The 27,015-nt window shown below is 35.8% G+C and overlaps 1 protein-coding gene across 1 annotated transcript in view; it reads left to right on the top strand.

Moving 5' to 3' along the window:
• Dora (zinc finger SWIM domain-containing dorado) overlaps nucleotides 1–27,015 on the top strand; it is a 260,924-nt gene that overhangs the window by 110,674 nt on the left and 123,235 nt on the right. Inside the window, exons 11-12 of the mRNA XM_069825149.1 lie at nucleotides 14,608–14,781; nucleotides 21,576–21,762. Of these exons, the coding sequence (XP_069681250.1) occupies nucleotides 14,608–14,781; nucleotides 21,576–21,762 (361 nt within the window). The remainder of the gene's footprint in view (nucleotides 1–14,607; nucleotides 14,782–21,575; nucleotides 21,763–27,015) is intronic.

The raw sequence follows: 27,015 nt of genomic DNA on the forward strand, positions 1-27,015 counted from the left end.
CTTCTCTTCATTGCAAAATGGCGGTTGCAAATTTAATTTGCGTGATTACAATTATTTGCTGAGTTATCTTGTATGAAAGGCCTATTTAACTTCCAGTGTTGTTATATATGACAGACGAAATAAAATTGATAAAATGATTTATAATACCGTACTAACAGCTAATAAATTAACATGTGATGTAAACGTTAAATGCTGCAGCAAATTAAAAAAAAAAAAAGATAGAAAGAAACGGGCTCCATGAAGCGCTGCCTAAAACACTTAAAAATAACACACAGAATTATTTACTATTACGGAAAGTGGGTAAAATAATCAATAAAACGTGGAATCTTAAACTGAAGAACATAATGTTTATTTATTTTATAACAGCCTTCAATACAACCATGTTCTCTTTGGTGAAGAGTAATATTATTGATAAATTAAAGTAATTAGGTAACATAATTCGTAGAAATAAATACAAATAAAATGATGACTGATGAGGTAACACAAATCCAATAAACACAAATAGAAGAAAAATATAATGCACTTCCTTTTTAACATACATTAATATTAATCAAGCATTCTAATATGATGATGATGATGCTGATAATAATAATAATAATTCATAGTGGATGCAGATATTATGATAAGGGGTGTGCTGAAAGAAATACTGCAACTGCCTAATGACCTCCCTACAGATATGTTGTATACAGACACAAAATTCAAGGGATTAGGTTTATTCTGTTCAGCATGGGAATTACACTTACAAAATATAAACGAATGTAAGAAATTGCTTAAATCCAATAATTCCTTCCTACATGCTACAAGGAAATTATCCCAAGAAATTACATCCAGTCTCACAGCATTCAATATCACCGAATCAGCAAATATTTTGGACAAGTACGGCACTGTAGATACGCGAAAGGTACGGCAAGTATTAAGAGAAAAGGAGTTTGAGAACTGGAGCCAGAAAAAACATAAAGGCAAAGGCGTGCTCTTATACCAACAATATACCCCGGCCAATAAGTGGATCTGGAATCACAAGGGTCTTTCCTGTAGTGAGTGGAGGGACGCAATCAAGTTGAATGCGAACGTGTCAGCTGTGCGTAGTGTACCTGGCAGGTCTTCGGGCAGTAACCTCTGTCGACGTTGCGACAGGGAGGTTGAAACCCTTGCCCATGTCCTGGGGGCCTGTCCACACGGTGAACTTCTACGAAATACGCGGCATCATACAGTAAGATCTATAATAGCAACTGCCTTAAGGAACAAAGGTTATTCAGTATATGAAGAAGTACATGGCATATCCAGTGAGGGCAGTAATCGAAGAATTGACATAATTGCATTTAAACTCCCTCTCTTGAAGGTTACATCATAGACCCTACTGTGAGATTCGAATCGCACGAACACCAGCCAGAAGAAGTACACGAGGAAAAAAGGAATATATATGAACCTTCCATCAGTTTTTATAAGGACAAGTACCATCTGGAATCCATCGTCATTACGGGACTAATGATAGGAGCCCGTGGGACCATACCCCGGTTCCTAGTCGACTTCTGTAAATCTTTTGGCCTGCATAAAAGTATTTTAAGAGATCTAACAATTGCAGCACTCAAAGGCTCAATAGCTATTTTCAGGCATCATACATATGGACCATGACTAATTCGCATCTCCTTGACGTTACTTCGTTTAACATCATGTGTTTCAATATAATTCAAATTCTTTTTTTCACTCTAACAACAATTTATCACTAAGCCTCAAGGCTTTTACTCTATTGCATCATGGTACTCTTTGTCGACGGCAACCTGTAGTGGTTACAGGAAGAAATTAAATTAAATTAAATTAAATTACTTGTGGTTTTTAAGGAACCCAGAGGTTCATTGCCGCCCTCACATAAACCCGCCATCAGTCCCTATCCTGAGCAAGGTTAGTCCAGTCTCTATAATCATATCCCACCTCTCTTAAATACATTTCAATATTATCCTCCCATTTATGCCTCGGCCTCCCCAAAGGTCTTATTTCCTCTGCCCTCTCAACTAACACTCTATATGCATTTCTGGATTCGCCCATATGTGCTACATGCCCTGCCCATCTCAAACGTCTGGATTTAATGTTCCTAATTATGTCAGGTGAAGAATACAATGCGTGCAGTTCTGTGTTGTGTAACTTTCTCCATTCTCCTGTAACTTCATCCCTCTTAGCCCCAAATATTTCCCTAAGCATCTTATTCTCAAACACCCTTAACCTCTGTTCCTCTCTCAAAGTGAGAGTCCAAGTTTCACAACCATGTAGAAGAATTGGTAATATAATAGTTTTATAAATTCTAACTTTCAGCTTTTCTGAGAGCAGACTGGATGATAAAAGCTTTTCAACCAAATAATAAATCGCATTTCCCATATTTATTCTGTGTTTAATTTCCTCCCAAGTGTCATTTATATTTGTTACTGTTGCCCCAAGATATTTGAATTTTTCCACCCCTTCGAAGGATAAATCTCCAATTTTTATATTTCCATTTCGTACAATATTCTGGTCACGAGACATAATCATATACTTGCTTACAAATGGCTTTTAAGGAACCCGAAGGTTCATTGCTGCCCTCACATAAGCTTGCCATCGGTCCCTATCCTGTGCAAGATTAATCCAGTCTCTATCATCATATCCCACCTCCCTCAAATCCATTTTAATATTATCCTCCCATCTACGTCTCGGCCTCCCTAAAGATCTTTTTCCCTCCGGTCTCCCAACTAACACTCTATATGCATTAGACATAATCATATACTTTGTCTTTTCGGGATTTACTTCCAAACTGATCGCTTTACTTGCTTCAAGTAAAATTTCAGTGTTTTCCCTAATTTTTTGTGGATTTTCTCCTAATATAGTCACGTCATCTGCATAAACAGGGAGCTGATGTACCCGTTCAATTCCACACTTTCTCTGTTATGCTAGACTTTAATATTAGTAGTAGTAGTAGTAGTAATAATAATAATAATAATAATTATTATTATTATTATTATTATTATTATTATTATTATTATTATTATTATTATTATGTACAGTAATATGTTCAGACTGTCAGTGTTCATTAGGCCCACTTGACAGGTCATATAATAGGATGAACTCTTCTTCAATACCAGAGGCCTTTCAGTCCACCTTGACGATAAGCAAATAATTTGTCCTGCAGCAGAAAATATTTAAATACAACAGTACCTACGTTGTTGTCTGCTAGAATGAAGTAAAACACGTGAACTCTGTTTGAACGTTTGAACTGACCGGTAACGGCTATGGTTAACCTAGTAACTTCGGTGCTTCACTGCCAAGCACATAAACCGATAGAACCGAGTAACTCAACAGTTCTACTCGCTCCGTCCCCAGTTCTAATGTAGTACCACTATATTCAAAGGTTTGATACCGACATAAGTGATGCTTTATTTCCAAAATTGAAATCGGAGATTACATTGGTACATTTAACACCTGGAAGTTGTTTTGTTTCTTTATAATATTTGTATCCTGTTCCAAAGTGTAAGCTACAATATCAGAGTTCTAGCCAGAAGTTAACATATCATCTACACTGCGCTAAGTAGAACAAGTGGATAGCTTAAAATACTTGGGGTATACTATAAGTAATATGCGGATGACGTGAATATGTTAGGAGAAAATCCACAAACGATTAGGGAAAACACGGGAATTTTACTGGAAGCAAGTAAAGAGATAGGTTTGGAAGTAAATCCCGAAAAGACAAAGTATATGATTATGTCTCGTGACCAGAATATTGTACGAAATGGAAATATAAAAATTGGAAATTTATCTTTTGAAGAGGTGGAGAAGTTCAAATATCTGGGAGCAACAGTAACAAATATAAATGATACTCAGGAGGAAATTAAACACAGAATAAATATGGGAAATGCCTGTTATTATTTGGTTGAGAAACTTTTATCATCCAGTCTGCTGTCGAAAAATCTGAAAGTTAGAATTTATAAAACAGTTATATTACCGGTTGTTCTGTATGGTTGTGAAACTTGTACTCTCACTTTGAGAGAGGAACAGAGGCTACGGGTGTTTGAGAATAAGATTCTTAGGAAAATATTTGGGGCTAAGTGGGATGAAGTTACAGGAGAATGGAGAAAGTTACACAACACAGAACTGCACGCATTGTATTCTTCACCTGACATAATTAGGAACATTAAATCCAGACGTTTGAGATGGGCAGGGCATGTAGCACGTATGGGCGAATCCAGAAATGCAAATAGAGTGTTAGTTGGGAGGCCGGAGGGAAAAAAGACCTTTAGGGAGGCCGAGATGTAGATGGGAAGATAATATTGAAATGGATTTGAGGGAGGTGGGATATGATTATAGAGAATGGATTAATTTTGCTCAGGATAGGGACCAATGGCGGGCTTATGTGAGGGCGGCAATGAACCTCCGGGTTCCTTAAAAGCCAGTAAGTAAGTACTATAAGTAGTAACATGAGCTGCTGCCAGAAAGTCAAAAGGCTGCTGACCTCAGGAAAAAGAACTAGTGAAGTGCCTTGTGTGGAGTGTGGCATTGTAGGGTATGGGACAGAAACATCGACATTACAATGAATGAATAACTTAGAAGCGTCTGGAAACATTTGAAGTGTAGATATGGAGAAGAATGGAGTGTGTGACGAAAGAATAATGCTGAGACGGGAAAGACTGAAGATTGCTGGGTTTGGCCTTAGATAGCTATAAATAAATGAATGCGTACAGTATTTGGATAGGTAAATAGCACACACACACACATCAAAATCACATTTTTCAGTAGATGACACGTAGCCCCTTTTGAATTTCCAGTCTTAAATTGTATATAAATTAAGATTATAATGTTTTTTATACAAAGTACTCGAAATTTCTGAAAACAATCTTCTCTCATGTGTACCACTTGGTGCAAAGTCCTATCAGCAACTGGAAACCATGTTACTTTAAGTTTGTTCATGTCATCTGTCCCGGCATCAGATTTCATACTTATTGTTACTTTCCTTACCTCCAGAGTGTACACATCTCGTATGAATTGTATTTTTGCTTTCACCTGGGAAATTCCAAATCCATCAATTTTCATTGCCCTTGCCATATCTTCATTAACGTCTATTCTGACATCTCTATTCTTTTATAAAGATTAAGTTCAGATCCCACGAACACTGGTGTTTTTCATATATATCAACAAAGTTTATGACTATCTCAGAATTTCACTTACTCATTCTTATAAATCAAATTTTAAAAACTTGATGCAAAGGCATCAGTGTACTATGTACTGTAGAATGCTGGCAAGCCGATGAGAAACTACATGTTTACAACTGCAACAGAAATATTCACTTGTGCATGTGTCGCCACTGGCACATTGAAAAGTTAGAATGTTACTAACTTTTCCAAACATTGCATGCAGTGTCTAAACTTGTATGTCAGTAACGGTTTACACGTGAAAGTTGTTTTACTTGTGCGCCAATAAATCCATGCACATGTAAACCCATCACAAGGAAAGCCATGCATTCATTGTGTCCTGTGCTGTGCTTAAAGGAGACCTAAGCTACCAGCATTCTAACCGAACTGTGAGATTGCTGTATTTTTCCCAACATCATGTATAGAAAATAATGAAGGACATTTTGAGCAACTGGCTCTGACATTCAGGTAAGATTCTCTCCATTTCCTCACATAAATAATACATGAAGTACGCGAAAAAAGACTTGACATACTCACTTCATCCTGCCAAAATATTGTAATCTTGTAAAATCTTAAAATCTTGACTTGTTCCACACCTTAAGCTTCAATGCTAATGTAAGATCTATGGGATACAGTAAATTAAATGAAATAAAAAAAAAAAAAGAATAGTGCCGTGAAACAGCAAGAATGTTACCTGCTACAGCTGGCAGTCTACTTGCCAGACTAGTGGCAAGAGAAAATTTAAATTATGGTTTATTTAACGACACTCGTAACTGCTGAGGTTATATCAGCATCACCAGTGTGCTGGAATTTTGTCCCACAGGAGTTCTTGACATGCCAGTAAATCTACTGACATGAGCTTGTCGCATTTAAGCACCTGGGCCGGAATCAAACCCGCAACCCCGAGCACAGAAAGCCAGCGCTATACCAACTGTGCTACCCAGGTCGACTTGCCAAGAGATGACAGGATTGCTGGTCCCTTAGGTTTGACTTACTCTGTTCTTGATTCTTGATTCTCTATGTCTTGTATTTAGCAAACTTCTCTTCTAATATCGTTTCTTATTCTGCCCAAGAACATTTTTATAACAATTGTTCAGACTACCTTCATTTCATAGTTTCTTAAAATAATTTTTTTAGAGGTTTCTGTTGTTTTTTCTACTGCTTACGACATTACTGGTTATACATGGTGTTATAGTGGTATCGGTATCCACATGTTTATTTTGCAGTTTGCATCATACATTCAGAAATTGAAATAGCTTTATTCATATGATTTCAAATCTCATTTTAAAACAGACGACATAAGGAAATTTAAACCCATAAATAATTTTGCCCATACCTTTTCTATTGGATGTTTACCAATTTCAAGTTTTCGTCGTAACTTTGTTTACGAAGCTTTTGGTTTTAGGTACAGGTATAGTCGCATTGCTATGATATGATTTATTGTTTTTAAGCAAAACATCCAAGCGGTGATGGCCCTTCACGTTTCTGTATTCAGGGACTCATCATCACTATTTACAGAATTCTTTACTATACTAACCAGTTCTCAAAACTATAATCCTGCCCTAACTTGAACCCGTTATTCATTCTCATATAATATTCTCCGCACCCTCTCCATCCTATAACACCTATCACAGTGATCAACACATTTCCACCCTACCTACTGTCCTCGCAAGTTATCTAGGCAGATGGGTTCCCTAGTGCTCTCTCACTGCCCCGTAGCTATCTGCTAGCTACCTGACCATCGCTGCAGCAGTTGTATGTACAGTTACAAAAACATCATTCGGTATTTATTTTCAGTGCATTCCATTGGATATGGTAGATGATAGTGTATGGCTTCACAAAATAACAAATATAAATAAATTACATTTTTTCTTCGTCTGTGTACAATACAGTATAATCACAACTCCAATTATTACAATTCGTATCTGACTGTGAACTACTGATGGTACGTGATGCATTAACTCTTTCAAGTAGAAGAACTGTAAGTCTGTTATAGGGGCTTACGCAAAGGAGGTTACCGGGTTTGAACCCCCATCCACCTTGAACTCTAAAATGAAATTACATATATTTCATTACATTTGATTGTTTCCATGGATTTTCCTATTATTATTATTATTATTATCAACTCAACTCAAATATCACAGGCAGCCACGGAGAGCATCGGAAAATATAAGGCTTTCACACAAAAGAAAAAATTAAGATCATGGGATGATGAAATTAAGGAGATCATAAAAAATAAAAATATAGCTTATAGAAAATACCTTCAAACAAAATCCGTTAATGATGAAATAGATTATAAACATAAAAGGGCGATAGCTAACAGAGAAATTAGAAAACGACACAGGCAATCATGGAAAGAGTTTATATCTTTTTTAGAAACTGACATTTATAAAAGGAAACCCAATACATATAAAATTTTAAAATACATGAACAGAGACATAAAGGAATCCGCCAAGATAAACCCTTGCCCCAAAATAGAAACATTCCTAGACTTTTACAAAAACTTATGGAACAATCCTACTTTTGATTCAAAATTCTGGGACACAAAAAACCCAGATGAACAATGCATTACCAAAGAAGAACTACAAGAAGCATTAAAGAAGACGAAAAATAGTAAATCACCTGGAGAAGATAACCTAAATTCAGAATTGTATAAATATGCAGGAGATCTATTTCAAGAAAGATTACTAAGATTTCTAAACAGAATATATCTGACTGCCACTTTACCGGAAGAATGGAAAAATAGTGTAATTATTCCCATATATAAAACAGGAGATAAACAGAATGTTGAAAACTATAGAGGGATTAGTATCCTCAACACATGTTATAAGATATTTAGTAGGATTTTAAATGAAAAATTAAAAAAACATGCTGAAACTTTCCTTCTGGAGTGTCAAAATGGCTTTAGAAAAGGAAGATCATGTGTAGATCCATTATTTAGTATGAAACTATTGTTAGAAAAAAGAAGAGAATTTAATTTAGAAACCCATATAGCTTTTATTGATTTTGTGAAAGCTTTTGATAAAGTCCGAAGAGACCTTTTATTCGACATATTACAAGAAAAAAATATTCCAAATTTGCTATTGCAAAATATAATAGAAATCTACACAGACAGCAAAATAAGTGCCAAAATAAATAACTGTATATCCGAAAGAAAATTAGTTAATAATGGAGTTCGACAAGGTTGTCCACTATCACCAACTTTATTTAATATTTATATAAATGAAATTATTTTAAAATGGAACCAAATCTACACATCAGGAATCAAAATAACCAGTGCTCTAACATTAAATACCTTACTCTATGCCGATGATCAAGTCATAATTTCCAATTCAGAGGATAATTTACAAAGAGGATTGTATACATTAAATAAAATATTAAAAGATTTTGGGATGGAAATTTCAGCACAAAAATCAAAAGTAATGGCATTTTTAGGACAAGACCCAGTCAGAAGTAAGATAATACACAATAACCAATGCCTCGAACAAGTGCAAAATTTCAATTATCTGGGTTGTGAAATATCTTATCAAAATGAAAAAGATGTGAACAAGAAAATTACCAAATTTACACAAATTCTAGGAATAATAAACAATGCATTAAAAGCTAAATTAGTACAAAAATCTACAAGAATAAAAATATATAATACACTAGCATTACCCACCCTTTTATACGGAAGCAAGATTTGGTCATTAAAGAAAAAAGACATGAACAGAATCAAAGCAACGGAAATGAAATTTTTGAGGAGGACAGCAGGATATACTCTTTTAGACCGAAAAAGGAATGAAGAAATTTTAGAACAATTAGAAGTAGAGTCAGTAGAAGAAAAAATCAGCAGATACAAATTCAATTGGCTAGATCATGTAAGAAGAATGGAAAATTCAAGACTCCCAAAAATTATGATGCAATATAAACCTAGAGGACATCGTCGACCAGGAAGACCTTTAAGAAGACTGCTAGATGGGGCCGAAACAGGTCTACAGAGGCCTAATTCGTGAAGGATGATGATGATGATGATGATGATGATTATTATTATTATTATTATTATTATTATTATTATTATTATTATTATTATTATTAAAATAATACACAACTGTAAGAACAACGAACTTTTCGGTCACACTAAGCAAGCAAATGTATTTTACCCGTCTCGTAGACCGTCCTCCTCTCTCTTTCCTTGCTTCCGCTCTCTACCCCACGGGCATCTCTCTCTTAACTGTCCAGATATGTTTCGCGGACAATATTTTAACGACCATCCTCCAAATTCATCTAATAACTAATTAACTATTCCCCCTTTACACCAGAGTATATTATTGTCCTACCCCATACATAATAATAACAATCACCACAACAAGTTCCACTCACTATTATTTTTCTTGGTCCATTCTCAGTTCTACTCAGTTATTTACTTTTGTTTCCAAAACATACATAACATTTCACTCACACCACACTTCTTCACGTAGGTAACTAACCTTCTTGGCCACACTTTTAATACCCTCACTTCTTTCCAATTTACCTTGAACCTTGCCTGTTTCACTTGAACCCTTTACACCAGTTCCTTAAGTAGTAATGTTTCTTATTTTTTAACACTCTTATCTTCTCTTCACCAGTTCCCTTCCCCAGCTCCTCCTCCTTTCTCAGCTCTTTCACTCTATTCGATATTGCCCCAACAGCTTTTAGCGTTGATTTTGCTGAGTTTGCACTTCACTTGCTATCATGCACGCATCCTTATTCTTCGACGTCACACTCTGATTGCTTTTACCTGACGTCACTAGCTTCTTCCCCCCTTCACTTGACCCAGCACACTCTTTTTCGCTAATTAACGTCACTGATGCTGACATCGCACTGCCTGCTGTTACCCTTCCTGCACTGTCGCATAACTCTTCTCATTTCAACACCCTACTCATGCTCGTGTCACTCATCATTCCCTTCAAAACAATACTTTGGATTTTCTTCTTCAAGATTTTTCTACTTCTCTCCTTCGCTTCTGCTCCTATTTCTGGGTCCTTTATGTTATCCAGACATTCCTCCACACTGAAGACCAAATTGTTTATCTTGATTTTATCTTTAATCAATCTCGCAAAATGTCCATTCCTAAGTACTGATTTCAGGAAAGGGATTAAAACCCTTCTTCTGCTTCTCACTTCATAACTCCAGTCATTGTCCACTCTAATCATTGCGTTGCCTAATATTCTTCTATTTCTCAAGATCCTTGCTTTCAAAATCTAGCACTTAAATTTAACTAATATTGGCCTAACATGTTCAGAATTTTGGCTTTGCTTCTTTCCCACTCTAAAAGCTTCCAGTACTTGCCCGTCACTCACTCCATACCAAAACTCCCAAAAGACTCCCATTATCTTCTCATATGTATTTATACTCTGCTCTCTCTCTTCTTCTCTTATCCTGAAAAATAACAAGTTTTTTCTCCTCTTCTCCTCATCGAAATGTTCCCATTTACTTTCTAAAAGTTTATTTTCGTGCTGTAATTCTTTGATCTTCTTCATCTCCGCCATGCATTCCTTCATCACCATTATGTCTTCCTCTTCCAATACTTGATTAAAACTGGTACAGTCATATTATACACCATGTCCCTTTCAAAACCTCCTACATTTTAATTGATCATTGTTAACAAAGTATGCAGAGTTATGAAATGAGACTGATATTAAAAGAAAGAGAAACTCAAAGAATTATTTCATTTGTTTTAAGTTAATTCATCTGTCACATGTTGGGCAACAATGGCATAAAACAAAATGGCGACTCCACAGTAATGCACACAAACTGTTTTCTGGTATACAGAGACGAAATCAATAACTACAGTGCAAGGAAATTACCGGAGAGAATATGGAGGATGGGAAAACCATTAAGGCATGGTGTGAGAAGTTTCTGGCGACTGGAAGTGTGAACAAACAATCTGGAGGTTCTCGTCGACGTGTCTCAGAAGAGAATATTGAAGATATTAGAACAGGATTTCAGAGAAGTCCTCAAAAATCAATTTGCCATGCATCCCAGCAGTTCAGTATGCCAAGATCAACTGTGCATCGAGTGCTTCATAAGCAACTTCGTTTGTAATCCCTATAAGGTGCAAATTATTCAACAATTAAAACCATATGACAGACCACGACGACAGACATTCGCTATTGAAATGCTGGATTGTATTGATAGGGACCCTCAATTTCTTGGAAATGTCTTGTTTTTAGATGAGGCAACGTTTCATGTATCAGGATCTGTCAATAGGCATAATGTAAGGATCTGGGTACACAAAATCCACACATCTACCATGAACATGCCCAAGATAGCTCAAAAATAAATGTTTGGTGCAGCGTGATGAAGAATAAGATTATCAGTCCTTTTTTTCTTCCATGAGGAGTCAACTGACCCAGTATACCAAGACATGTTGGAACAGTTCTTGTACCACCAGGTAGCTGATCTGCAACCTCAAGTAATCTTTCAACAAGACGGAGCCCCCCTCCCCCTCACACTGGAGCCTGGATGTTCGGAATTCCCTCACAGAAGCCTCCCAGATCGCTAGATTGGACGCGGCAGATCAATTTGGTGGCCACCACGTTCGCCAGACATCACTCCACTGGACTTCTTCCTCTGGGACTATGTAAAAGACTGTGTCTTTGCGATTTCGGTACAAGATCTTCAAGATTTACGACCTTTATCGGTGACACAATTGCAACTGTATCAATGAACATGTTGAACAGAACGTGGAACGAAATCGAATACAGACTTGATATTGCAAATCTAGTCTTTCAGGTGAAGCTCCCTGTAAAGCAGGGAAATGTTGAAATGCTTTACAGGGAGCTTCACCTGAAAGACTAGATTTGCATAATATATATGTTACTGTGTACGTTAACAGAAAACCACAATTCCAAGTCACACAGAGATTGTGTGCACTCGTTGTGGGTCTCTGGCGTTTCGTCAGCCCACGCGAGTTGTGTGGATATAAAGGGAAAAGTTGAGACGGTGTCGGGTGGAGTTTCCGGGTAGCTCAGTGGTAGAGCGCTGGTATGTTCAACCAGAGGTCCCGGGATCGATACCCGGCCCCGGAACAATTTTTCCCTTGAAATTATTCAGACTTGATATTGTTTATGCTACCAATGGTGCACATATAGAGATGAATTAGTGTGTGACAATGAAAGTTCTTTGAGTTTCTCTTTCTTTTAATACCAGTCTCATTTCATAATTCCGCACATTTTGTTAGCAATGATTAATTAAAATGTGGGAAGTTTGAAAGGGACACATTTTACTTTCCACCTGTGATTTAAAAGATTTTAAAAATTCATTGAAGCTTAGCTTCTAAATTTGAAATCATAACTCAATCGTCAGCATAGGAGACTGTGAATTATTTTGCTTTTGAAGTAAACTTAACATGTCGTAATTGATTCGTGTGAGCATGCGGCAGTTTATTTGTTTCCTTCTTATATGGTATGAAAAATATTAAGCACTATACCCAGTTTTGGGGCATGGTGTAACATTTCACTGCGTGCCAGAAGGTCGCCGGTTCGATTCCCGATGGAGACATGGATTTTCTCCACTGCTAATCCCTCCGGCCGCACTGAGGTCTTAAGGTTACTCTGCCCCCAACAGAAGTGAGTACCTGGGTCATTTCCTTATGAATAAACGTGGCAAGCACATAGAACTGGTATGCTTATTGTTACTAATGTCAATTGTCTGTAAAAGGTGGGTCTAGGGTGACCAGACGCCCTCTTTTGTTCGGACATGCCCTCCTTTTTAGGCCTTTGTCTGGGGTCTGGACGAATTTTTAAAAAATCAAGAAATGTCCTCCTTTTCGTAACTTGTATGCCTGATATTTTGAAATTATCTGATTTGACGTCTTTTTCAAGTAATTTGTAAGTGGCAGCAGCATCGATGGAATATACTCTTTGCCAACTGTCATAACTCTCTTTGCTCCTCCTTGTTATGGTCGTTGCTTAGAGGTCTGATCACATTATATAACAGATTGCTCAGACTTGTAGGCTTTGACGGCAACTTTTATCAATTTCACTATGCTGCCATCTAGCTACTGCATAAGAAATCACATTATAAGTCCCATTTGAATTGCATGGAGCAACTGTACTTCCATCTAGTGGTCTTTACTAATCAACAGTGGCGATCCTGGTGGTTGTTCTTTCTACAGATTACCATTTCTAACATTGGGTTGGCCAATCTGTTATATATGTGATCTGGGCTCAGAGGTAGCTAGTAAATCGAGAGATCGAGGTGCGAATGTAAATCTAAGTAGATATTTTTCTGTCCTTTTTAATAATTATAGTTCCTGACCGGAGAACAGGAAGTCGCAGGTTCGATTCCCGCTCGAGGTTGTGAAATTTTTCTTTCATACCATGGCATGATTGTGACTATAATAGTATTTAAATTCATTAATATGTCACATCAACGGACGTGTATACATCACCAAACATCGTAAGATGAAGATTACATTTGTAAATGTTTCTTTCAACCCATAAGCAGTGCTGACTAGATCAGACGCTATGGACAGTACTCTATAACAGAGTCGCCAGTATGAAAGGATAATTCCAAGCCTTTTGAATGAGATGAACCCCACGAAATGACACACGACACTTGCCACAGCCAACCAGGCAGCCAGACGGCTTCTACGGAAACGAGTAGCCCACCACTTTGTTGGTAACAGGTTACGAGTCTCCCTAGCGCCACTACAAAAACGTGACTAGGACAGAACTGACCAGAGCACTGGACTCTCCAACTCTCATTAACATCTGCGAGGCATGGTGCTAATTTCACTTCATTCATTCACTCACAATTCAACTGTTAGCATGTACATTTTTCATAAAAATCATTTACAGGGGAAAATACACTACTGTTAGTTGAGAGGGCAAACGGCTTTTAGCTGGGAACCTCGATCTAAAGTTAGTGAATTGTTAGTCGGAAACCAATGGAGGCAAGGGATGCTTACCCTGCCTGCCATTTTAAACATCATTCATTCTTTCTTCGCCCCCTTTCATTCGTTCGTTTTTGGAATGAGACGAACTCGATAGCTCAGTGGTAGAGCGCCTGACCGGAGAACAGGAAGTCGCAGGTTCGATTCCCGCTCGAGGTTGTGAAATTTTTCTTTCATACCATGGCATGATATGACTATAATAGTATTTAAATTCATCAGTTATAGTTCCCTTGACTTCCATATGTAACTAACTCAAAAATCATAATTTTTTCATAATTATTTTGTAATAAAGTAGATAATAACATAAATTAAGATACCTACATCTGTATTGTAAATATTATATAATAAAATAGATATTGACGTAATTTAAAGTATGATATAGGCCTTAGTACATATTTTCTGTCCTCTTTTTTTATTAATGTGAATCTGGTCACCCTAGGTGAGTCCATCCTGTGAACCTCCATAGAGATTCGTTTACCAAGTTTCAGATAGGCTAAGTCACTTTATATGTTACTGTAAAATATTTTTCTTATATTACAGCAGGTGAATCCAGCATCTCACCAGTTGAGTTGTTTGGCATCTGCTACGCTGGCCAAATGTGCATTCCTTTGTACAGTACTTGCTGAAAACTTGGAACATTTTCATCTTGCTTTCTGTGTTGGTATGTTTGGATTGGAGATGGCACGGCCTCCTGCCAGTACCAAACCACTTGAGGTTAGTGTCCTAAAAAAGAGTTATCATAATTATGAATTGATTACATTTATAAGTTCACCATTATTTCAGTGTGCATGGCAAGCAAGCAAATTACTTACGGCACAATCGTAAGTAGGCTCAGACTTCGTAAACAGAATACACGTATTAGAATCAACTGCTAAGATAATTCTGCTAGTGAATCACATGTCGAGATGGATGTGTCTATATTTAGTCATTCATGATAATCTTTCTCCACGTGTCTGCCCGTGGATGCGAACACAACACCATCAACACTGAGGTCAAAGGCACTCAGGTAATGATCGACTTATAATATGGTAAGTTTTGCATACCTTCACTTGTTGTTATTCACTGGAGCAGAATGGTTACTTTGGAAATAATCTAGTGTTCATGCAGTATAGAAAAACAATTTATCTGGTATCCAGAAGAAATTACTAGGGAGGATTGTAAAGTAATGCACAACAATTTCTTTACAGTATACTATTTTGGTTAGGACGTTCAAAGTTGGCAAATAGTTAATTTGAATCTTGCGCTACAGACAGCAGTGGCTCGATTAGGTGTCACCCTGGCGGAATGAACGGTAACTACTGAGTAAAGATGGAGCGTGTGCTAGCATCATCTACTTGTGAAGAGCAGCAAGATATAGTCTGTTTCTTCCAAATGAAATTCACAGGGAAATGTTGGAGGTGTATGGTGCTGATTGTCTGGACCGTAGCAACATCTTCAGGTGGTGCAGATTCTTCGAAAAGGGCCAAGTGAATCTTACCGATGAAGCATGTTCTGGCCGACCAGTGATACTGCAACTCCACCCAATGTCAGAGTCATTGAGGCAGCAGTCACTCACCCTACAGCCCAGACCTCGCACCATCTCAGTTTCACCTCTTCAGACCAATGAAAAAATTCCTAGAAGGCCAACACTTTGATTCGGATGAAGAAGTGAAATCAGTCATGCGCAGGTGGTTATATGCCCAGAAAACGGAGTTTTATGAACGAGGTGCACTGAATCTGGTGTCACAATGGGGGAAATGTGTCGAGAGACTTGGTTCCTGTGTTGAAAAATAGGTAAAACCTGTAGCTTTTTTCTGCATTATTTCGTTTTGATTACCTATTATATACTTTGCCACAAAAAGTTGTTGTGCATTACTTTTCGATCCTCCCTCATAATACTTTGTATAAACTGTTCATATGTTTCGTACATATTTATTGCAAATGTTTTGAATAATAACTGAAGATTTGGCTTTCTGAAGGTGTTAATTCTATTTTAATTTAGGTATTCGTTCATAAGGAGAAGTTCACATGTGGAAATATTACATGAAAAGAGATTTTTCATGATCTGTGGGGATGTGTTCTACAGTAATACAAATCATTGTCCTGTGATTTAAATGATTACATATATGTGTATGTGCCCAATATACTAATATCTCAGAAAATAATTTAGACATTCCCTAGAATAACAACTTAACACATGTTACGTTGTTTTTCCATTTTCAGCATATATTTAATCCTTTATAAACACATCTCCCTTCTGACAAAATATTATTTCCTTCCAACAAACACAGCACCCTCTAGAAACATTTGAACGTCATTCTGCATAATGGCACAGTCTAGTATATATAGTCACGAAGCTCAATACGTTGTAAATATGCATCCATAGATAGTTGTTAACTACTAAGATCGCTACTATCGCCTCATTACAGACAATACGAAATAGTACCTTCACAGTCTATTGTTCCTAATACCCTCTTAAACTCAACCTTCGTGACTGTATATACTAGACTGTGGTAATGGTGTTATACCAGATCTAAAATGTTTGATGCTCTCCAAAGAACATCTGAATTTTTGGTCCTTTCATTGTTAGAAGTTACGTATTCATTTAAACTGGTTCAAAGATCGTATTTTTCACTTTGAAAATCTTCTTTACAAAAACATAGGAAAGACTTACACAGGATATTTGTTTTAATTTTTTATTAATTTATCAAATTTGTTTCGTTCCATTTCTAAAATACAGAACAGAAACATGGTTCATGTCAAAAACAGAATTAAGCACAGTGTAAGCTACCAAAATAAGATATTTTAGAGCAATAGAAAAGGGGTTTTAAGAAGAAATAAAATCAGAAATTACACCTTAGGCCTAAGGAAAATCCTGAAAGTAAAACCAATAATTTTCTATGAAAAAGACTGTAGTGGTTCGGTCATATTACGAGAATGAAAAAATGAATTAATCTAAGTTAACTTTAGAGATAAATTACAATAATATTTATCAGTGGCAGTCCATGACTTCTAGTGTAAGGAAAGCAATTTTACTAAGATTACTAGATCACGGGTGCCCTGCCCCCACCCTGGTTTTTCCATTTTTGAAGATCAATAGGCTTACTGTTACTTTTGAAACTTTTATAGACATCTGTTGGAATTTATTCATTTTGTAAGTTCGTATTTTAATATTCGTTATGATTGTTGCAGTTTATTTTTTATAATAATTTGAATTGTAATTCCATCTCACAGGACACACTTTAGGAAATCTCTTTTCTTCCTCAAAATCTAATGCTGCCATTGTTGTAGTATAAAAAAAAAAAAAAGTCGACCTGGTTGGCGAGTTGGTATAGCGCTGGGCTTCTGTGCCCAAGATTGCGGGTTTGATCCCGGGCCAGGTCGATGGCATTTAAGTGTGCTTAAATGCGACAGGCTCATGTCAGTAGATTAACTGGCATGTAAAAGAACTCCTGCGGGACAAAATTCCAGCACATCCGGCGACGCTGATATAACCTTTGCAGTTGCGAGCGTCGTTAAATAAAACTTGACATTAAAAGAAAAAAAGCTTCAAAGAGTAATGAAAAACTATTACATTCTTTGATTGAAGATATTGATTGAGAAAGTACTAAATTAAGCCAGTGTGCCAAACAGTGCACAAATATTGTTCGGGATTATTTATATCTAACTCTCTAGAACATTAATTTCTCCTGATATTACAGCAGTACCATCATAACATAGTGCAACTAGCTTAGAACCACACTCATTTAGGGTATCAAATACATGTTCTGGGAGAGCACTGGAGGTGTGGTTTGCACTGACAACTGTAAAATCCAGAAATCGTTCAACAATTTCTCCATCAGGAAGTGAGTGTCTTAACACTATTGGTAGTTGAGAATAAGAAGATACAGTATATCACTGGCCTCATGTAATATTAGGGCAAGTGATGGTGAGAGTTACTTCAGTTCTTATCTCGTTAAAATGATAATGATAACACTTTCAATTAAATCATTCTGAAAATGTTTCAATAACCCTGAGACGATTATAGCTTTTTGAAGATGACTGTCTAGAGTATCATCATACTTTCTTAACAATGAAATCAATTCAGTATAATCCCCTCTGTTATCAGAGGTTTCATCTTCATCTCTAAAACCAAAGTTCCTCAGTGTCCAAGAAGATAACAATCAAACGTCGTACAACTTTCCTATTGTTTTTCATCTGCTCATTGTATTTCATTCTCTCTTGCTTAAGATGCTGGTCTAATTGGAAGTCTATTCAGTTGTATCAAATGTTGTTCGAGAGATTATGTGGTGTTGTGATTTTTTATGTCATGAATCGTTCCAAGTGCCTTTCTCGTTAGGAAATAAATGAAAGACCAACAGAATAATTTTGACATTTTTCTGCATCCACATAATTAGTAAATTTTTTTATGTTGTTCTTTCTTTAAGTGGTGTACAATCACTTTGTTTTAGTTTGAATATGATCAAGTAGATCGGGTGTAGGCCTACTGCGCGAAATAATGTCTTTCTTCACTTCAAAACTGAATGACTGAGATTTTTAAAACACTAACACGTAGGCTCAGTCCCTCCCCAACACTCCTGCGCTATTGTGCAATCTCTTCAAATGGAGAGGAATGAATCCAAGCAATGAATTCCCTTCACACCCTTCATATAACAGTCAACAACACGTAGTAGCATAGATATGTACATACCTGAAAAAGAATTCATATCTTAAAGAATTCTCAGTCACTCTTTAAATAATATTTTACTTTCAGTGATTATAACGAATTAGGTACAGTACTTAAAATTAAAGAAGTACATTAACACTTGCTATTTGCGCTTGAACATGCGAAAGAAAATAAACTTAAAACATGCTACAGCCATGCGAAAAGGGAACTTAGGAAACACATTCAAAGAAACGTTCCAGAACTCCCAGCAGCTACCAAAAGATCATGACAGTACTCCAACATCAACAATCTCTTACTCCCAGTTGTGCTTCAGCAAAATAGTAAACTAACAACCCCCTCATTCCAATATTATAGTATCAGAATCTAAGTCGCCAATGACGCAAATATAATATAAAAAAGGTTCCGAAAAACATGTGTACTCCTATTTCGATCTATGTATAATGTATAAATTTAATATAATAATTATATGTTAAATGAAAAGTTATATTCTCCTAGAACCAGGGAAATGAACAGTGGCGAAGCTCTTAAGAGGCTTTTGTGGCTTGGCCTACTCAAATAATTGTGGTCATTATGCTTAGCAACAGTAGGTCTATAAGTTCGTCATAACAATTTATTGTAACACTTTGTTTCACTCCAATCCTTTCATATATTAAGTTCACTGTTGGCAATCATTCGAGGATGGAGAGTTCAGTGTGAGGCTTGTGGCAGAAAGCCTCTAAAGGCATGGCTACGACCTTGACTCGCAAGTTTGAGGAGGGACCAAGGAGGGGGTATTTATCCGCTACATTTTGTTATGAAACGCAGTTGCGGGTAGCCTCAGTATTACAATAATATGTTGTACTATATTGGTGTTAAATGTGTTGCGTTGTTGAATGTTAGTTTAATCAAGAGTGCATACGTGCGTGTATTACAGATTAATTTTGTGTAAAATGGCTCATACTGAGAGAACATTGAGGTCATAATTTGTAGAATTAAAAGAGAAACTGTTTTCAGTTGGACGTATCAAACTAAATGTGCTGAAAAAGATAGGAAATTGACACTACATTTCATCATCAACATCATCATCATCATCATCATCATCATCCAAACAAGTATAAGGCCCAAGGCACGTTACGGTCTCAGTGAGTCATTCTCGGTCCACCTTTTTTTTTTTTTTGGACGGCCTAGAGATCTCTTCCCTTGGGGACAGGATTGAAGCAAGGCTTTTGGAAGTTTATTTCGATTTAATTGTTGGACATGGTTTTTCCACTGCAGCTGGTTCTTGTTTATAAACAGTGAGACTGGTTGTAATTGAAGTTCTTGCATGATATCCCTATTTATTTTGTGGTCCAAGCGACTTTATCCTAGTGTTGCTCTCATAAATTTAATTTTACAAGCCATTATTCTGCTGATATCCGTACTTCTCATTGTCCATGCTTCACTTTCGTAACATAGTTTAGGTCTAGCTAAGGTTTCATAGAAATGTATTCTTGTGATTCTTGTGTGTCACTGTACTAGGGAAGACTATATAATTTTGTTAATTATTTCCATTGTTATATTGTATTTGCAAATTTTAGAAGTTATATCTGTTTCACCAAAAAAATGTTAAATTATAGCCAAGATATGTAAACTCATTTACTCTTTCTATTATACATCTTGATTCTATTAATTTGTTGTTTAAGCAAATTTTGCTTGCAACTGGGTATTTCCCAAGAACTGCTATGACTTGTTTTTTCAATATTGATTTCCATGTCGTATTTTGCACTGATCATATTTAGATTATGCACTGAATACTGAAACTCATCTTCATTGCATGCAGCTAAGGCTAAATCATCAGTAAAGAGTGAACTACCAAACGCGTCTGTTTCCAGTCTTTAATGATTTTATTCATATATATGATGAAAAGTAATGGAGATAGGCCACAGTCTTGTCTTACTCTGCTATGAATTTGTTGCCAATCTGAAAGTCTGTTGTTGGTTCTAACTGCTATCTAAGTTCGTTTGTAAATGTTATGAATGTTAATTAAAAGCTGTTGGGGGACATGATTATCTCCTAGCACCTGAAATAATTTAATTCGATTTGTTCTATCGAAAGCTTGTTTAAAATCAATAAAAGCAATGTGTATCTCTAAGTTTTGACACTACATTTATATAATATTAAAATAGCCGATGGAGGAAGACAAAATAGAAATTTTCATTTGTCATGGTATAAGAAATATCCCTGAGACAAATAAGTTATATTGTTATACCTGTATTCTGTTTGGAGGTGAAACTTGTAGGGCCTGTGTTACAAAAAAAAAATTGATAAAGAAGTAGAGAAAAATCTGCTCTATAAAAAGATGTAAGGTAAGCTTTTTTCAGACTACCCAGTATTTTCACCTTAGCTTCGCCACTGGGGATGAGTGACCGCCACTTATATTTATTATTATTATTATTATTATTATTATTATTATTATTATTATTATTATTATCATTATCATCATTATCAATGTCGTGATAACCACAGGTTATTTTTAAAGTAAGAGGTATTGAAAGCTATTCAGTCTTTGTGTTTATAAAAACATTCCATTTAAACCACTTAATAAAATTATGTAATTAACTTTATGTATGAATTGTTTAAATATTTTAGAATTACATTATGCCATTGTTTTAGAAAGATTATTTTCTGGCTTTTGAACCATTTTTTAGTAAATGATTATAATGTACATGATGTCTTATGTAGTAACAACATTGAAAACTTTAAACTCGATCATAGAATGCTTGCAATATTATTTATATTGAGATAAGTCATTGATGATAAAAAATATTGTTGCATTTCTTGTGAAAAATTCTTAAACTGTAAAAGTCAAAATTTATATCTTACTTTGATATTAATTTTTTTTTAGGTAAAACTAGCCAACCAGGAATCGGAACTAGTGAATCTGTTAAAACGCATTCCTCTAGGGAATTGGGAGTTAAAGATGATCAGGGAACGAGCTGAACAACTGAAAGAAGGAACGTTACGCTCAAGGGGTGAAGCTCTACTACCCATTATGCTTGCAAGTTTTATTTTTGACGTTCTAGTGATGCCAGGTAAGTAATACTGTATACATATGTAAGGAACTGGTAATGGGACCTTTGAATCTTCAGGAAAAGTATTAATTTTATTGCAGAAACAGGTAATATTATTTCTCACTCAGATTCACTGCAATACTGTCTTCCTGTCTCAGTGATGATCTTTGCATAAGCCTTTTATTCTCAGATCTTCCAGCTGCAGATACCTCGTCGTCGTCGTAATCATCATTATTTTTCTTCTTCTTCTTCTTCTTCCATCTTCTTCTTCTTCCAAACATGCATTAGACCAGTGATCGTCATCACTCGCTGAAATGCGTTACAGGTAAGCAGTGCATGGCAAAATGCCCCCTCATGCAGGAGGAAGCATAACCGCCAGTAGCCTCAGATCCACGCTGGTGCTGTAAGAGATCTGCGAGTAAGAGATGCTAGCCCAAGAGTGCAGTATGCTGATGACTGCTGCATTAGACCAAGTGACCTGTTATGATCACACATAAGTTCACTTTTTTACTGGGCGACCAATGGATCTATTTCCATAAGATACATATTGCAGAATTTGTTTAAGGATGCATTCCACTTCATTCTTCTAACATATCTTTCTCAATTTTACCGTTTATTGTTTACATACTTATTCTAAAATTGATTATGTTTGAAGTTCTTTCAGGATTTCTTCTTTCCATCCCAATTTGTTATTCTTGCTGTAGGCTGTGCCACATGAATTTAATTTCTGCAGCAGTTATTCTTCAGGAGTCCAGTGTTCTAATACTTGTGCCTTGCATTCGTAAGACAGTAGTGGTCGGGCAAGAGTTCTATAAATTTTAATTCGTGCGTGATTTTGAACTAAGGTTTTGATAACTGTACTAATATTATTGGGAATGTCAAGGTAATGTGTAAATGGTAATGACTATCCAAGGTAGTTAACATTATTCACCCTCTCTAATAATTTTTTGTTGTGCATATTTTTCTGGATGTGGATTCGAGTTGCGTCTGGTGAACTTAAAGGTGTGGTGCTCAGAAGAGATATGATTTAATGACTCTTTAAAAGTGATTTGCGAAAGACATTAATATAGAACAGCCTGTGCACGAGAATATTGAAATGTTTAAACAAAAAGGATAAAAGTAATTATTTGGAGTATCCCATTTGTACTAGGAAAGGCAAGCATTGTAGTTTTGTTTAATGAGAGAATATTTAAATGTTTAAACAAAAAGGATAAAAATAATTTGGAGTATCGCATTTGTACTAGGAAAGGCAAGCACTGTAGTTTTGTTTAATGCGAGAATGTTTAAATGTTTAAACAAAAAGGATAAAAGTAATTTGGAGTATCCAATTTGTACTAGGAAAGGCAAGCACTGTAGTTTTGTTTAATGAGAGAATATTTAAATGTTTAAACAAAAAGGATAAAAGTAATTTGGAGTATCCCATTTGTACTAGGAAAGGCAAGCACTATAGTTTTGTTTAATGAAACTTACATACCACAATTTTTGGCTATTTTATGTAGATTATATAACGACAATTGCAGGCCATCTTCAGAGTTCGTAAATAATACCTGGTCCAGAGTGCTGCATTCGAGTTAAATCGCTCGCTTGAACTCGGTCAAGTGTCACACCCTCGAGTGAGATACGATCGGTCATGATACACTCGTAATAAATATAAGCACAGTACAAGGTCATCTCACCGACATGTCTTATCTTGTATGGAAGGCAACAGATAAGATACACAAATGTTTTGCTCACATGGTAAAAATAAGGCTTTATTTTCTGCGTTTATGACAAACGTTTAATGGAACAGTCAATGGAATGTACCAAAACAGGAACATGAAGTTATAAATAAAATAGTATGAAAAACTTCGATATACAGTTATTATTGCTAATTAATAATTATTCAATATTTGATTTATCACATATATAATATGATAGGTCTATACATAGTGTTCCGCCTATATACTGCGACAACGTAGAAACGTTTTACAAAATATTATTGATATAGCATTAGATTAATAACAATATTAGTACAGAGATAACGTCACAGAAAATATAATAAAACGAATAATTATGCTGCACAACTGTTACAGACGCAAAGATTGATACACTAATTATTATTATTATTATTATTATTATTATTATTATTATTATTATTATTATTATTATTATTATTATTACTAGAAAACTTGATACAGTTCTTGCATTATCGTGATTATGTTCTCCGTTTATAATAATTACATTTACATCCAATAACATCTATCAGATGTGGCAGAAACAAAATCACTCCTGTGTTGAAAAGAAAAAAAAACATTTACCTACAACGTTTATATTACATTTTAAAGCAAGTTTTGTAGTTGTACTATGGAGAGGTTAGTTAAACACTGCAAAGTTTTGAAATGATAAACATCTATGATGTTACTACACAGTTCATCACTGTACCTGAACTACTTGACACTCGAGCGAAAACTTCCGGTGCAGACCTCTGACCTGGTTAGTGACATATAAAATAGTGTCTTTATTGAGTCCAGTCGTCTATTGTCATGTGGTAGCTGTCTCCAGTCTTCAATTATGGTGTTCATCAGTGTTCCTGCCTCCATCCTTTGTGAGATATCTTGGAATCTTAACATCTTGTATATTTCCTCTATCCCATTCCTGACTACTATTAAATACTTGTCTATATTACCTTGATTTAGAATAAAATTAATCCCTGCTACAATCTACTATTCCTCATCTACTGTCATTGCCAACTTCTTTTAATGTTGTTCCTACATTTCCGGTAATTTTCGATCCTTTTTATCCCTAACTACTATTCATTAACACCTCTAATTGAGGTTCTGGCTGATATGTACAGATACGAAAATAAAATTTGGAGCTCCCTTATTGTTTAAGTTTCACTTACAACACACTGCGCATGTACAGTAAACAAGAGCCCCTGTATATATGCTACTTGTGGACAGTTGTGTGAAATTGTTGCTTACATACAGGTGGACTCCTATCTGGACTCACTCCAAATTTTAATTCCGTGACTTACATCTATTGACGATATGTGTCAGAAGAAGAACAGTTGAAGGGTGTGATCCCAAAACTCGCTCAGTTCATTTAACCATTTTTGTGATTTATACATATATATGATTACGAGACTTGTATCATTATATTTTAAGCTTGTTTGCTTCCAAAACAGCGCCAATCCTTGTCTGAATAGTTTGTGTTGTTGTGCATGTCACTTGAAAACACACTCAGTATGTAGAACAGTGAATAAAAAAAAACTAGCCCAGTCCTTTCATAAAAATGGACTGAACACGTTTTGGGATCACACTCTTCAATTGCTTGTATACATCTGAAATGTGATTAGTGTAATATGTTACCATTTAGCGATGTATATAATGGAGGGGGAAAGGAGCTGATTACACTACCCCATTATCTCTGGCTTAGTTGCCTCATGATTGATGCCTTACTGATGTCACTTATGAGGTTCAAATCTGTCTTCAGACAGTTGACTAAACAAGAACTATTCACTAATTATTTATCTATATTACACTTTTTTCTCTACCTTACCAGATTATATTATTTATCCTATTTTTCATTGCCCTCTTCTTAATTTTATTCTTTCTCTTACATTCATTCATTCATTGTTCAAATGTTTGTAATATTTCTTTGCTGTTACTTATTTAATTCACTTATCACTTTTCCCCCTTGACTGATTAACTTTCATGGTTCACTCGCCGTATTTGCACTCACTTTCATTTTCTTATTACTCCACTTAACAGATTCTTTCTCTCTCTGCTAAAAGAGAAACACTCGCTGTTCTGTTCTCACTATCTCTAACTCACTGTAACTACACTTTTTACTTTTCTTCTTCCTAGTTTATTCTATTCATCTCTCCCTTATCCTTTCCTTAACATCCCCTCAATTTTATTCATTTTAATCTTCCTTTACACTGTCACATACTTTATTTCCCTCTGATACTATCACATTACTCTGGACATTTCTCTTTTAGAATATTAAACTCCTTCGCTACACACTCGTTTAATATCTCTGTTGTAATTAGTATATCCTCTATTGGTAACCCTGGATTATTTTCTCTCTCTGCCCCTTTTTCTTCAATATCACTGACACTCACTGTATCTGTATTTACTACTTTTTCTTCCCTTGTTTTATTCTCTTTACCTCCCCCTTTCCCTTCACTTAACTCTTGTCCATGTCACATTTAATTTTTTCCAACTGTATCACCTATGTTACTCTTCTTCGCAGTATGTTTCATTTCATCTTCTGAGCTACTCGTCCATGTGTTGCTACACATCTCTCTCACTTCCTGATTCATATCCACTCTCCCTAGTTCGATATCCTCTCTCTGTGTCTGCGTCTGTTGCCTGTTGACTCCAAGTTCTGATTCTTCATTTCTAGTTCTCTTCATTCTGTCACATTCGGATTCTAACAGCTATTTTTTCCCTTTACTCGGAATTAAACCAAACCATGACCTTTTCTCCTTTTCTTTAATTTCCACTTTTGATTTCCTTCAGTCTGAATCCTCTGTTGCCATTCTTCTCTTCCCTTCTCCCAATTTTGTCCTTTGAAGTTGGCTGCTCTGATCTTCTGTGTTCCTTCACCTCGTTTGCCTTCATTTTCTTTGCCTTTCTTTCTCTGCTTTCCTATATTGTTTCCCAGCCGCAATATTTAATCCAAATTCTGGATGATTTATGTTCTCTTGACAAAACTCAAGGTCATAATATTACTATTGAATTTCAATTTATCTTCATAAATGGTAGCAAAATGACCCTTATTCCTAGTCGAATTCATGAATGGCAGTATAGCTTGTGTCTGCTTCTTGTTTTATAGTTCATGTCTTTTTTTCCACCCTCACTTTTATTTTCCTTAATTATTTTAAATTACTTAAACTTGTCTCTCTCATTCTCATACTTATAAATCTTACTAAAATAGATTTATTCTTTCGTTTCCCTAGTCTACATCTGTTCAATGTGACCTACCCTTACATCAGTTTAAAAAATCTCATTGCACATGTTGCATAAGTCTCATATGTATCCATTTCATATTCAAGATCCACTTCTTCAACTCCAAAGAACATTAGATTCCTCTTCTTTGTTTTTCTTGCTAATATCTGGTTTTCTCCTTCATTTGACAATTTTCCCATAGCAGATATTCTATCTTCACACTGTTGTCTTCCATTTTTAACTTCCAGCTTTCTGATGTTATATTAGTCGAACTTTCTGATGTTTTATCAATTTAAATATTGAGATTTATTATTTCTTTCTGATTCTGCACTCCTCCTTTTCG

The sequence above is a fragment of the Periplaneta americana genome, chromosome 4 (genome assembly GCF_040183065.1).
Source record: "Periplaneta americana isolate PAMFEO1 chromosome 4, P.americana_PAMFEO1_priV1, whole genome shotgun sequence".
Lineage (NCBI taxonomy): Eukaryota > Metazoa > Arthropoda > Insecta > Blattodea > Blattidae > Periplaneta > Periplaneta americana.